This window comes from Rhincodon typus, chromosome 28 (assembly GCF_021869965.1).
Source record: "Rhincodon typus isolate 14 chromosome 28, sRhiTyp1.1, whole genome shotgun sequence".
Taxonomy (NCBI): Eukaryota; Metazoa; Chordata; class Chondrichthyes; order Orectolobiformes; family Rhincodontidae; genus Rhincodon; species Rhincodon typus.
Window position 1 is genome coordinate 39022467 of NC_063359.1, and position 15645 is coordinate 39038111.

General features: G+C 40.9%; 1 protein-coding gene across 1 annotated transcript in view; it reads right to left on the bottom strand.

Annotated features, from left to right (window-relative positions):
* Positions 1-6459: 6459 nt before the first annotated feature.
* The window catches only part of LOC125486349 (tyrosine-protein kinase ABL1-like), an 11036-nt gene continuing 1850 nt past the window's right edge, over positions 6460-15645 (bottom strand). The window contains exons 2-4 of the mRNA XM_048613412.1: positions 14279-14443; positions 12607-12902; positions 6460-6884 (exon numbers count right to left, since the gene is read on the bottom strand). Of these exons, the coding sequence (XP_048469369.1) occupies positions 6870-6884; positions 12607-12902; positions 14279-14443 (476 nt within the window). The 3' untranslated portion in view covers positions 6460-6869. The remainder of the gene's footprint in view (positions 6885-12606; positions 12903-14278; positions 14444-15645) is intronic.

The following is a 15645-nucleotide window of genomic DNA, read 5'->3' on the forward strand; positions in this document are numbered from 1 at the left end:
CCTACTATCTCAGAAAAAAATATTAGTTTGCTCTTGTCATCATTCGGCAAAGTGAACCTAATTTGCTTGGGTTATGTTGGTCTGACTTGTACCGTATCTCAAGCAGGTCATGGCTTAAAACCTCACTCTAATAAATCTTCCCAAAGTCCCAGCATTTTGGTCTTCTGGGATACTTTAGCTGTAAACCTTGGAGATTACTGGGCACAAAGCTTAAATCTATGTTCCAGTTAAATTGTGCATTCCACACTGCTAATGAAATAGATAATGGGTGAATTAAGATTTATACAACGAGGCAGCTCCATCTCAATCAGACGGAAGAAATTCAAAGCAAGTCAAACCAATAACATGGTGAACTGAGCTGTCTGTGTTTCATGAGCTGGATAGTTTGGACACTATTTGTGTCTGCAAGCAGAGTCAGCCTTAAACCAAGGGAAGATATGTTTTGTTGTCTTGTTTAAAGGAGATACATGACAGCTTCTTTTCAAAGGTCCACTGCATGTGCATATGCTTGTGGCACCATTTCATTTTTGTGCAGGAGTTTGCTTGCCCGTTTTGCATGGCCTTCATTAACAGTTGCTGCAGTTGTAAAATAAATCATCGCAGGTGAGCTGCTTAGAGATGTGAAAACAATTCATAAATGCGGTTTTCTCTGCTTTCCATCAGCTCTCCAGGAGGTTGCTGTGTTTAATTAGACATCTAATATTTTTCTCATGGCTTCTAATGGGGCAGTGCTGATTGGCTGACAGGTAAATCAAATCCAAGTCTCTGACTACCTAAACAACATTATAAATCCATGACAGTTATTACAATTAGTGCTATATTGCAGAGCTAAACTTTGAATTCTGGAAGGTCAGACAGTTGTGGGAAATAAAATTGCACAGCCACAAATGCCTACAGAATAGATAGTTTTTCTCCCCTCAATCTTTTTAGATCATAGGAACACAAGAGTTAGAGGCGGGAGAAAACTAGCTCTGAGCCTGCTCCATCATTCAATCTGGTCATGGCTGACCTTGGGCATCAAATCTACTTCCTTGCATGCTCTCCATATCCTTCAAATTCCCAAAGCCAAAAATCTGTTTATCACAGCCTCATATATTCAACAATGGTGCATAAACAACCCTCAAAAGTAAAAAATTCCAAATATTTGAGTAAGAAATTTCCCTTTGTCTCAGTCCTAAACAATCGTCCTTTTTTATGACTGGGACCTAGTGGTTCAGATTCCCTAGTTGGGGGAAAATAACCTCTCAATATCCATTACGTCCAGTCCCTTCAGAATCTTATAGTTTAAAAATATAAGGTGAAATTTCATTCTTCTAAATATCAAAAACAAAAGCTCAATTTAGATTTAAGTCTCATTATCGGACAAATTTCTCATTCTAGGAGCAAATTTAGTGCACATTTGTTGTATGATCTCAAATGCATATAAATCCTTCCTTAAATAATGGTACTGAGTGGTAAGTAGAGGTATTGCCTCAGTATATTTTTATTCATTCATGAATGTTGCCAGTTGGGCTAAAGTTTATTGCCCATCCACAGCTGCCCTTAAGGTGGTGGTGACGACAGTCTGCTTGAATTGCCGCAGTCTATGAGGTGCAAATAATCCTTGGCAGTGTTGTTAGAGAGTGATTTCCAGGATACTTACCCAGTGACACTGAACGAATGGTGATATATTCCCAAGTCAGGACAGCAAGTGGCTTGGAGGGGAACTTGCAGGTGGTAATGTTCCCATGTATTTGCTGCCCTTGTCTAGATGGCAGCGATCATGGGTTTGGAAGGTGCTCTCCGAGGAGCTCTGGTGAATTTCTGTACTGAATCCTATCATTCACACTGCTTCTAATAAGCGATGACGGTGGAAAGAATGAATGAATGGGGATATGGTACCAATCAAACAGGCTGTTTTGTCCTGGATAATGTTAAGCTTCTCAGGTGCTGTTGAAGCTGCACTCATCCAGACAAATGGCAAGTATTACATCACACTCCTGACTTGTGCCTTGTAGATGGTGAACAGGTGATGGGTTACTTGCAGCAGTATTCCTAACGTCTAAACAGCTCTTGTAGTTACAGTATTAATATGGCAAGTCGAATTGAGTTTTTGGTCAATGGTAACCCCCAGGATGTAGTAGGGGAAATTCAAAGATGGCAATGCCACTGGACATCAAGTGGCTATGGTTAGATTCTCTTTTGTTTGAGGTGGCTGTTGCATAGCACTTGTATGGCACAAACTTTACTTGTCATTGTCAGCCCAAATCTGGAGATTGTCCAGGTCTTGCTGCATGCATTCCTAAACTACCTGAGGAGTTGAGAATTCTTTTAACATTGTGCTGTCATCAGTGAACATCCCTACTTCTGATCTTATGATGCAGGAAGGATCATTGATGAAGAAGCTGAAAATAATTGGGCCTAGGACAATGCCCTGAGGAACTCCTGCAAAGATGTCCTGGAACAGATTTGACAGGCCTCCAATAATATTATCTTCCTTTGTGCCAGTTATGACCCCAACCAGGATGTTTTCCTTCGGATTCCCATTGACTTTATTTATTACTAGGGTTCATTGGCGCCACATTTGGTCAAATGCAACCTTGAGTTAAAGCAGTCATTCCAACCACACCTTTGAAATTCAGCTCTTTTGTCCATGTTTAACTCACGGCTGTAATGAGGTCATGAGCCCAAGTGTCGCTAGTATAACGTAAGCATCAGTGACCAGGTTATTGCTAAACAAATGTTAATTGATAATACCCCCCATTAATTATCAATGATTGAGAACAGACTGATAGGCAGGTAACTGGCTGGGTTGCATGTCCTGCTTTTTATGTACAGGACATACCTGGGCAATTTTCCACATTGTTGGGTAGATGCCAGTGTTGTAACTATACTGGAACAGTTTGGCCAGGGGAGCAGCAAGTTTTGGAGCGCATGTACTATTGCTGGAAAGTAAACCATAAACTACAGTCATTGTAGTATCCAGTGCCTCCAACTCTTTTTCAATATCACAGTGATGCAAATTGGCTACAGACTGGCACTGGCAATGTTGGGCTCCTCTGGAGGAGGCCAAGATGGATCATCCACTTAGCACTTCTGGCTGAAGATTGTTGGGCACTCATTATTTGCATATCCCATTATACGGGGATATTTGCAGAGCCTCCTCCTCCAGTGTGTTGTTCAGTTGTTCACCACCATTTACAATTCGATGTGGCTTAGATCTGACTGTTGGTTCTGACTACCACTTGCTGCTTATACAGTTGTGGCATGAATGTGGACCTGTTTTTGTATCTTGATCAGGTTGACACCTTATTTTTAGGTATGCCCGATTCTGCCTCTGGCTTGCCCTCTTGTATTCTTCAATGAACCAGGCTTGATGCTGACTTGATGATAAATGGTAGATTGGGGGCATGCTGGGCCCTGAAGCTGCAAATTGTGTTCGGGCACAATTCTGCTGCTGATGACCCACAGCACCTCATGGATGCCCAGTGTCTGCTCAAATTGCACACAGTGCTGGTCTCACCAAAGTACTGTAACAATTGTAAGCAAACCTTCTGTATTTCTGTACTCCAATCTCCTTGCAATAAAGGCTAACATACAATCTGCCTCCCTAGTTGTTTACTGGACCAGCATATTAACTTTGTCTTCTTAGTGTGAGCACATCCATTCTATCTGATGACCAATATTTACAAGTTTTATGCCTTTTAAATATTCTAAATTTCTAATCATACAACCAATATGATAAACTTCATATTCCCCACATTATGACATATCTATCATCTTGTTACCTGCTTGCCTAACCTGCATATTTTTCCTTGCAGCCCGTGTCTTCCTCACAACTTAAATTTCTGCCAAGCTCTATATAGCCAACAAACATTGAAACATTACTCTCCAGCACTTTGTCTAAGCATTTAAAAGAGATTATCAATAGCTGAGACCCGAGCGCTGATCCTTACTGATCTCCTTTAGTCACAACCCACCAACTTGTAAATACACCATTTATTCCTTTGTATCGATTAAGCAAACTTCAATCTATGCTGATACCTCACACCTGATTCCACGAGCACTTACTGAATGCCTTGAACAAGTCCAAGTATACTACATTGACTGGTTCCCCTTCATTTACCCTATGAAAAATGTCAAAAAATTATCCCTTCATAAATTAGAATTGTTCTAGTCATACCATTTAAGACTCTCTCACAATTGATTCGTACACTTTCCCAATGATTGATAGTAAGCTAATTGGCCTGTAGTTCTGTTTTCTTTCTTGGATAGCACTGCTACATTTGGTAACTTCTGATCTGCCTGGACTGTTCCAGACTCTAGGGAATTATGGAAAATCACAGCCAGCATCTACTATCCCTGTAGCTATCTGTTTTAGAATGCCAGGACGTAGTCCATCAGGACCTGGGGATTTTGGTCCTGAGATTTTCCCTGCTGATAATATTATATCCACACTCCTAACAGTCCCCAAGTTACCTTCTGTGTCTGCTGTGTAACTGGTATGAATGTGAAGACAGACAATATTTGCTTGACCTGCCATGTTTTTTTTAACCCCATGATAATTTCTCCTAAGGAAATAAATGTTTGCTTTAGTTGCTACCTTCCGATTTACATTAATTTAAGAACTCCTGTAATTTGTTTTTATATTCCTGGCCAGTTTACACTCATTCTATTTTGTTTTCCCCTTTTTAGTCAACTTGGTGGTATTTTGTTGATTTCTGAAAAAACTCCTAACCTTTACAACAATAAGCCTCTTCTTTTAATCCAACACTATTCTTAATCTCCCTAGCAAACCAGATTCTTCACAGTTTTTGCTTTTCAGAGGAATGTATTCTTATTGAGCATTTTGAGGTATTTCTTTAAATGCTTCCCACTGCTTATTTATCTCTGTGGCTTTTAGTTAATTTACCCAATCAACCTTTGCCAACTCTCTCCTTACATCTACGCAAATGAATTTTTAAAAATATTTTGCTAATGACCGGAGTTTGCCAGTTTCAAATATAATGTGGAAATCAATTCTATTATGATCACTATTTCTCAGTACATCTTCTACTGTGACATCACTTACTAACCTAGCCTCAATACCAGAGGTAGTCATAGAGGTATACAGCACGGAAACAGGTATTTCAGCCTAACTCATCCATGTTGACCAGGTTTCTAAACTGAATTAGTCCCGTTTGGCCCATATCCCTTTAAACCTTTTCTATCCATGTACCTATCCAAATGTCTTTTAAATGTTGTACCGACCTCTACCACTTCTTCTGGCAGCTCTTCCATGTATGCCCCACCATCTATGTCCCTGCCCCTCAGGTCCCTTTTAAATCTTTCCCCTCTCATCTTAAACATATGCCCACTAGTTTTGGACACGCCTACCCTGGGGAAAAGACCTTGGCTGTTCACCTTATCTATGCCCATCATGATTTTATTAACCTCTATGTGGTCACCCCTCTGTCTCCTATGCTCCAGGGAAAAAGTGTCAACCTATCCAGCTTCTCCTTACAACTCAAACCTTCCAGTCTCGGTAACGTCCTTGTAAATTTTGTTTGAACTCTTTCCAGTTTAATAACACCCTTCCTATAGAAGGGCGACTAGAATTGTACACAGTAACCCAAATGTGGCCTTACCAATATCTTGTACGGCCATTACATTACGTTCCAAATCCTGTACTCAATAGTCTGACCAATGAAGACAAGCATGCCAAATGACTTCTTCACCACCCTGTTTATCCGTGACACCACTTTCAAAGGAACTATGTGCCTGCACCCCAAGGTCACTCTGTCTGACAACATTCCACAGGGCCTGACCATTAACTGTGCAAGTCACGCCCTCATTTGTCTTACCAAGATGAAGCACCTCATATTCACAATTTCGCATGTGGTTGCCTTTTTGGTAACGAAAACAGAAATTGTGATGGAGTCACTGGACTCGAAACACTGATTCTGCTTTCTCCCACAGGTTCTGCCAGCAATTTCTGTTTTTGTTTCAGATCTCCAGCATCCACTGTTCTGTGTTTTATTTTAGTGCCTTTTTTGTAAAATTGTTCACAGCATTGTTAAGTTACACGCTAAACACTGTTAACAAAGAAATTGAGAATTTTAACCAGAGCAACTTATCATAGTCAACATTTATGTGGGTGGATACTTGAATTTTGACTCTAATGAGACGCTCCCTGCAGGGTCTAGGTAGGGTGTCAGCAATATTCAGGATGTTAAACATCCCAAAAATTCCAAGGAGTTTAAAAAAAAATTGGAACAACTCTTTGTAAAGAATGTGCCTTAGATTACATAACAGAACCCAGAAGAAAAAAACAGATGTTCCTCCAGGGATTGTTACTTCGGCATACAACCAGCAAAAGTCAATGATTTGGGATCGTGCTTTTCAACATTTACTACGATATCACAGCAATTAATCGCAAAGCTGGCAGCAAACTAACAGCACTTGGGTCTGGCTGTTTTAAAGTGTTATTATGGCAACTAATTTCCTTTAATCTGCTTTTATTTGAATTAGTAATACAGGTACAGCAAACTTTTTATTAACTGACACCTATGGGACCAGGAGAATACCAGTTTATCAAATATTCCAGTTGACCAAGAGGTCCACATAATCAATGTAAAAACACACTAAGTAATAGAAATGTAATGCAGGAGGTATACATATCACTGTTATACTTTATTTACAACGTAAATAACTTAAATAAAACTTAATGATAGACAGCCTTCACTCACACCCTTCACTAACTACTCAGACAGTTTTTCAGGTATCCAATTTTTGCCAGTCTATTGAGAGTGCCGGTTCATTAGGCGCCGATTAAAATAAAGTTTGCTGTATAATAAATGCGGGAAAAGGCAATTCATCCCCTCAAGATCGCTCCAGGTTGGTTTGTTCCTCTAAATCCTGTTTAACTAAAAGTAAATTACAATCAGTCCTGAAAGTTCCTAATACAAACAAACTAATGAAAAAAGAGCTTCAAATTATTAGCTTAATGGAAGCTATGATGTATCAATTCAAATATGACTTGGAGCCTAAGGTTTTCCTTTCATTTGGCATAAAAGTTTATATATTTTTGAGCACTGTGCTGTAAGACTATGCCAAGGCAAGTAATTGTAACAAAAAAAAAAACTACATGCAGAATCTTGCATACATTCCTAATGCAAAACTAAATTGAGAAATTTTATTTGTTAACATTTATAAAAGGTGATCAAAGAAATGTGTTTGTTTTTGAAATGTATTCATGTAAAATAGATCTTTTGATGTTGAATTTTTTTAGTCTAGCAAACCCACAGACACCAAACAAGGATGTGGTTAAAATAAAGGAAGAAAGAAACAATATTGTTAATAAACTTGCAGAATCGGCAAGCAATTAGCAAATTAATTTCGATTTCACTAAATGTAAGGAGATGCATTTTGGTCAGAAGAATAAAGACATCTCATGTTGCTTGGAAAATGAGTCTAAATGAATACAAGAACAATGGGGTCTAGGGTACAGATAGACAAATCATTGAAAATAGAAACATAGGTTAATACTGCCATACAAAAGGAAACCTGAACTAGTAGCTGCAAATTAGGACACTGACCAATAAGTCCAATAGGAATTCAGATATTTCCTTATCCAAACGTGGTTAGGCTTTAGAACACACTACCATAATGGATCATTAAGACAAATACTTGCCATGTACTGACAACGAATCTAGATAAACATCAGGAAGAAAGGAATAGAGGGTTATGCTGATTTGAAGAATTGGGGTAGCTCACATAAAGCATTAAAATCAGCATGGATCCAATGGGTCGACTGGCTTGTTTCTATGCTGTTCTGGTCTTTGATTTGATTTATTATTGTCACAGGTTCCAAGATACAGCAAAGAGAGTGTGTTGTTTTGCATGCTCTCCAGGCAGATCGTACCATATAAAGTGCATGAGGGTAGCAGAACTCAGTGCAGAATACAGTTACAGCCAGAGAGAAGGTGCAGAGAAAGAGAGAGAGAGATCAAAATTAACATTTGACAGGTCCATTCAAAAGTCTGATAACAGCTGGTAAGAAGTTGTTCTTGAATCTGTTCATGCATGTAATCAAACTTTTATATCTTCCGTCTGCTGGAGGAGGGTGGAACAAAGTATAACCAGGGCGGGAGGGGGGGCTTTGATTACACTGGTTGCTTTCCCAAGGCAGTGGAAAGTATAGATGGAGTCAAAGAATGGAAGGCTGGTTTGCGTGATGGGCTGGGCTGTGTTCACAACTCTGTAGTTTCCTGTGGTTTTGGCAACAGGAGTTGTTATACCATGCTGTGATGCATCCAGATAGAATGCTTTCTACAGGGCATGTATAAAAATTGGTAAGTATCTTTATGGATATGTCAAATTTCCTCAGCCTCCTGAGGAAGCAGAGGTGTTGTTGTCCCTTCTTGACTGTCAGATCCATGTGGGTGGACCAGAACTGATTAGTAGTGATCATCACTCCCAGGAACTTGACGCTCTGGCCCATCTCCGCCTCAGCACCAGTGAAACTGACAGGGGCATGCCCTCCACTCCAATTCCTTAAATCAATGACCAGCTCCCTCATTTTACTGACACGGATGGAGAGATTGTTGTCTTTACATCATGCTAAGCATTCAATCTCTTTCCTGTACTCTGTCTCGTCATTGTTCGAGATCTGCCCTACAATGGTAGCATTGTCAGCAAACTTGTAAATTGAGTGAGGGTTGGATTTGGCCACACAGTCCTGTATATAAGCGCAGTAGGGGGCTGAGTATGAAGCCTTGCGGGGCACCAGTGTTGAAGAATATTGTGGAGGTGTAGTCACTCGTTCTTACTGATTGCAGTCTACGGGTCAGGAAGCCAAGGATCCAGTTACAGAGAGGGGAGCCGAGACCTAGGTCTCAGAGTTTGTAGGTTCGCTGGTTTGGAATTATGGTGTTGAAGGCAAAGCTGTAGTCAATTAGTAGGAGCCTGACATAGGTATTTTTGTCATCCAGATGTTGCAGGAATTAGTGTAGGGTCAGGGAGATGGCATCTGCCATGGACCTGTTGCATAAGTAGGCAAAGTTCAATGGATCAAGACAATGTGGTAGGCTGGAGTTGATGCGAGCCATGACTAATCTCTCGAAACACCTAATAATTATGGAGGTCAGAGCCACCGGGCGGTAGTCAGTCGGGCACACTACATGATTTTTCTTTGGCATCAGGATGATGGTGGTCTTCTTGAAGCAGGTAGGAACTTCAGATCAAAGTAGAGAGGGGTTAAAGATGTCTGTGAATACACCTGCCAGCCTGTCCGCACAGAATCAAAGCACACGGGCAGGGACTCTACCCGGGCAAGTCGCTTTCTGTGGGTTCACTCTCAAGAAAGCTGATCTGACATCTGTGGCGGTGACTGAGGATACAGGTGTAACCAAGGCTGTTGAGACAGGTGACATTGTTTTACTGACGTTCTGTTCAAAGCGAGCGTAGAATGCATCAAACTCATCGCGTAAGGATGCACTCCTGTCTGTGATTCTGTTCGACTTAGCTTTGTATCACATTATCTGGTGTAAAGCTTGCCACAAATGACAGGTGTCTGTATGGTTAGTCTGGGTCTCAAGCTTAGTTTGGTATTGCCTCTTGGCATCTCTGATGGTCTTGCAAAGGTTGTACCTGGATGTCCTGCAATTAGGTTAGAACGCCTCAGACCTGAGCTTCAGCAGGGAGTGGATCTCTCGTTTCATCCATGGTTTCTTTTGGGGAATATTCAAATCAACTTCTTTGGCACACAGTCTTCTATACACCCACTAATGAAGTCAGTGATTGAAGTGGCACACTCATTTTGGTTGGCCACTAACTTGAGTATGGACCAGTCCACCGACTCTAAGCAATTTGCTCCTATGATGCTGCTTGGCCTGCTGTGTTCATCCAGCTCTGCACCTTGTAGTCCCGCAGAAGCCCTTCTGCTGCCTCAGAACAACACTGCACTCCTTCCTGTACTGTGTCCTCACACTTCAATTTCTGATTATAAACCGGGAGGAGGAGCACAGCGTTGTGATCTGATTTCCCAAAATGCGGATGGGGGATGGAACGGTAGGATCTTTGATGGTTGTATAGCTATGGTCAAGGATTATTGGACCTCTGGTAGAAAAGGAGACATATTGATGGTATTTTGGGAGCACATTCTTGAGGTTGGTCCAGTTGAAGTCACTGGCTATGATGAACAAGGCCTTGGGGTACTGTGTCACAAGACTGCTCGTTGCTTTGTGTTCTTCGTCAAGTGCACTCTTCACTTCCACATGGGGAGGGATGTAGATCTTTCAGGACAGCAGAGGTGAACTTGTGTGGCATGTAGTAGGGACGGCACTTTACTGTAGGAGATTCTAGATCCAGGGAGCAGTAGCTCACCGGGGTCACCATGACCGAGCACCAGACAACATTCTGGATTCCGGAAGCAGACCCCACTGCCCTTTGTCTTGCCCAAGGACACCTAGCAGTACATTCAGTGAACCGAAAAACCCTCATGTTGTAAGGCACAGTCAGGTGTAGCAGGAGTGAGCCAGATCTATGTGAAGCAGAGCACACAGCAGTCTCTTCTGCCACGACCTTACAGGCAGGTCAAGCCAGAAAATAACTGGAATGCAACTCATTAGTTTATTCGTAATGGACTCAGTGCAAAAATGCGGGAAAAATATGGAATGGCAAACAATTGAAAAGGGTGGATCATTCATTTTTTAACTACTGCAATCCCAATTCTTTTGATACACTGCCATGAATGCTTGCAGAACTCCCTAAGACTATACCAAAAATTTTATTCATTCCGTTTGGGAAAATGCAGCTTCCGACCAAACTCTGGGAAATGCATTTCCACACAAATAATATTCTGAAAGACAACTACGAAGTCATATATAGCAAGCACTGCAGGGACAGTGCTACAAATATTATTTTCTCTAAGCAAAAACAGGTCATTCATCTTATTGTTACTTGTGGAATTTAAACATGCATAAAGTGGGTTTTTATAGTGATATACTCACCTAGGCATTGTAAACTGTAATAGTAGTCAAGATGTTTTTGAGGGACATGATGTGGAGATGCCGGTGTTGGACTGGGGTGGACCAAGTCAGAAGTCACATGACACCAGGTTATAGTCCAACAGGTTTCTTTGAAATCACAAAAAGTTGTGATTTCAAATGAACCAATTCGACTATAACCTGGTGTCGTGTGACTTCTGACCTTCAGGGACATGATAAATCACCCTATAGGTAGCAGAATGATTTTGTTTTCTCTTCATGGATGCTGCCGGACCTGCTCAGCTTTTCTAGTAATTTCTATTTTTGTTTCTGAGTTACTGCATCTGCAGTTCTTTCGGTTTTTATTGAGGGTTTAGAAGGATATGGGCCAAATGCTAGGAAATGGGATTAGATTAATTTGGGATATCTGGTCAGCATGGACGAGTCAGAACAAGGGGTCTATTTCCATGCTGTACATCTCTGACTCTATGATACCGAATGTTTGACAACAGCACAGTTATTCATGCAATGTCTTAATACAGTGAAGATATCTACAAGTGTATTAAGCAATGGGTTTATTCAATTTGGATCATTAATCTCAACAGAACAGGACAGAATGCAAAACTGTGGTATTGTAAAAATATAGCTTCTTGAAGTTTATGCAGGCACCCTCAGACCGGGTCATACTTTGAACATCATTGATGGATGGAGATCTCTGGATGTCAAATATATACAGCGCACTACAGAAAAAGCTTCTATGAATATTCTATTTCCTTCATACAGTTTCTTATTCAGCACATTCAGAGTACACAGGGCAGTCCTGGTTTCCATATCACAGAAAGGAAAAAGCAGCACTGGAGAAATTGCTGAAAAGCTTGTCAAGAATAAGATTAGTAATGAAAGGTTATAACTATCAGGAATAAAAATGAGTAGCCTGATGACCTTTTCTTTATAAATAGGAAGGCTGAGCAGTGACTTGACAGAAGCCTTTAAGATTATGAAAAGTTTTGATACTTGTGGTGGAAACCAGAAGTGATAATAAATATAAGCTAAATCACTAATACAACAGAGATTTATTTTTAAATTTACTAATGGGATGTGACTATCACTAGCAAAGCCAGAGCTTATTGCACATCTGTAATTTTCTTTGGGAGTGTGATTGTGAACCATCTTCACAAACCATGTAAGTCTACGTGGTGTAGGTACGCCCACAGTACGATTAGATTAGGTTCATTCAAGACAGCATTGAGAAGGTGGAACTCACTACTAGTGAGGAGGAGCAGCAGAAAGTCAACGTTTCATGTCTCAACCTTTTATCAAGACCCGAAACGGCAATTTTCCTGGTCCTCCAATGCTGTCTGATCTGCTGTGCTTCTTCAGCTCCACATTTATCGACTGACTTCCAGCATCTGCAGTCCTCACTATCTACTAGTGAGGTGGTAGTTTGGTTGAAGGATAAATTTAAGAATGAACCAGTGGAGCCAAATGTCCTGTTTCTGTAATGTAATTATCCAATGGTCACATTACATGAGGCAACAGAAAGCCTTGATCAATGAAAATATTGCATAGTTTATAGGGATGTATAATCTGTTAACTCAGATACAATGTAACATTTCTCAACATTGTTAATGCAAGTTAATAGCCTGGAGTGGAGACATACCTTCCCATCAGATGCAGTGTTTATCCTGTAGTGGTATACCCTTCCTTCATAACGAAGTGATATGGATCTTTGACCGGGGCTACTTTCACTCTCTCGCACTAGAAAACTCCCATTGATGCCACTGCTGAGGAGATATTCTGCAGCATTGCGTGAGACTGGCCCATGGTACCAGGAGTGTTTCTCTAGACTGTTAACAGGTGTAATATAGTTGCTGGGAACCCAGCCCTGGCCATTTTTAGTCTGAGCCTCACACCATTCTCCATTGTGGTTGTAGCCCAAAACACGAAGCTTTTCACCTGCCAGAAAGAAAATGTGTTACCAAAGGTCTCAATGCACAGACTGTTGCATCACACCTCCAAAAAAAAAATGAACTGCATAAAAATAAAGTCTTTTTAAGCTTACACTGTCATTGCCCACTTTGTTTCCAGATTTGGTTTCTTGTATCTTTGCTTTACATACATAATCCCAGGCACTCCTAATTTCCCTTACCAAAATATCCAATTATCTCTTTCAATCAGTATAGGGTAAGACACTGCCACCGACCAACCTTACTGTGGCTGGGAAGACCTACCTGATTGATGGGGGAAATCTCTGATTCCCATTCAGTTGTCCCCCCACATTTCCCTGATATAACAAGACAGATAAAACAGAAATACCTACTGTATACATCAGTCCAGACTAGGGCTGGATTTCTACTGCACTCAGTGTAGAATTATTTCCAAAAAGCAACAACGAACAAGTTTGAACTGTAGGATTTCAGTTTGCCTGGTGCATTTGATACTTTTTCATGCATTTGCACTAACTTACACCAAAACTCTCTGCCTTTAAAGAGACAAGTAAACTTCTCAATCTTCTTTTTAAAATCAAACCAAACTATCAACACTCCTCTGCCTGTCTGTACGTGTCAACAACATCCAAGGAGGTCAATAACTAAACATCTGGGAGGACTACAAAAGTAAGTGGTTACATTAGGAGACAGAACTAGCAAATGCTGAATTAGTCAGTTGTCTTTTTTGTATTCAAAAATAAAAACTACAGCATATGGACTGCAGGGGTTGAAGGCAGCTTACCACTGCCTTTTCAAGGGCAACTAGGGACAGGTGAGAAATACCAGCTAGCCAGCAATACCCACACCCCACGAATCAATAAATATAAAACATCACCACCACTATTGGCAGATGTAGAAATCAGCAGGGGAAAAAAACTTGCAATTTTGGAATATTGGCCAATTCTCAAATGGAAAGCACTTCACTCGTAATTATCATCATCACAAAAATATTTTAGGAGTCATATTTTAAAAGAATTGCAAACAGTTCACAAGATGGTACCAGTCCAGATCTAATTTTTGATGCCAAATCAATACTGCTACATTGGTGTCAAAATGAGGCGTAATCAAATTCCATTTAACATCTTCATAAGTCGTACGTATTTCCCCACGGCCACAAAATCAGCTTGTAAAAGCAGGTTATCTTTCAGCAGAGATTAGTAATGGAAGGTTAAGTGTTCCTTTGGGTTCATCATCCTCTTGTGTCATTCCTTGCCACCTATCTCTCCCGCCTCACCCTCACCGTCACCACACATCCTCTCTCAAATATATTCCAGCTGTTGCTTTAAGTTCAACGATCATAAATAATTTTGGCAATTTCTTTGGTGGCATGCCCTTCACTCTTACCTTTAGTAATGCTGAGTGTATTGTCCCCGCTGGCAACAAAGTCATACAGTGCAACAAAAAGATTGGGGTCATTTTCACTAGGGCAAGCAAGCAAGTTCTCTTTGGAGTTCCACCGGGCAGCCTCGTTCAGGCCCTGTGACTCAAAATCTGGACGGTGTAGGGCTTCTAGAAAGAAAACCAAAATAAAGTTTTAACACTACGCATGTAATTTCATAAAAGCACGTAGTTAAATCCTGCTATGCCAGTCAGATGCTGGCTAGTCACTTTAACCACAACCCCTTGTAATATTACACTTGCCTCATTTCACAAAATACTTCAGACAGCTGGTAACATCACAAGGGTTTTCAAGCCTTCATTGATAATTAAATTTAAGCACTTTAAAAAATACTTAAGGAAAATAAATCCCAGGATTCAAACAGTATATGTGACATCTGACTGCTACCTTCTTGAGATTCACTTGATAACACTGTTTGCCTGATGCTGCACAGGAGACATGATCTCGAAACACCCAAACTGTGGCCCATGGACTTGACATCCTAGCCCATCAAATCTTACTGACTTTTTTTTTTTTTAATATGAGCTTAAGGTTCTCCAGGACTATTTTGTCCCTTTTGCTTTATATACATCCAAAAGTGTGGAAAGAATTATTCTTGCACTGCTGGCTTATCTATGGATCCTCAATTGGAACAAAAATGACACTCAGAGTCTCCACTTTCAGAGATGAAAAAAATCCATATGCTCTTCCCTGGGATAGGAGGTCGGTGTACTTCAAATGATGCCATCAGTTATGCTAGGGTCAAAATCCTGGAATTCCCTCCCTAACAGTATGTTGGGTCAACCCAGTGTGGGGGCATTGTCCCATACTCTGTGTGTAATAACATCTCTGAACAGGTTGATTAGAAAAATAGGTTAATTTTTTTTTTTTAACAGCACATGGACTGCAGGGTTCAAGGCAGCAGTTCACCATCATCATCTCAAAGGCAACCAGGGACAGCGAATAAATGCCCACGTCACAGGAATGAATTTTGTTAAATAAATGCTGGATTGGTACCTCCAAAACAGTCAGGCCCAGAATAAAAGCAGTAAATCCAATTCTCCAAGACAAGGTGCAGAGCTGGATTAACACAGCAGGCCAAGCAGCAGAGGAGCAGGAAAGCTGACGTTTCAGGCCTAGACCCTTCATCAGAAAAGGGGGAGGGGAAGGGGGTTCTGAAATAAATAGGGAGAGAGTGGGAGGCGGATAGAGGATGAATCCGAAGAGATTACGAGAGAGTTGCAGTGGAAGAGAGATCCCCTGAGGTTTGTCCGGAGGGAGGTGGGTAACTTCTTCAGGCTAGGCATCCTTAGAAGAGGCTTCGCAGTGGAGT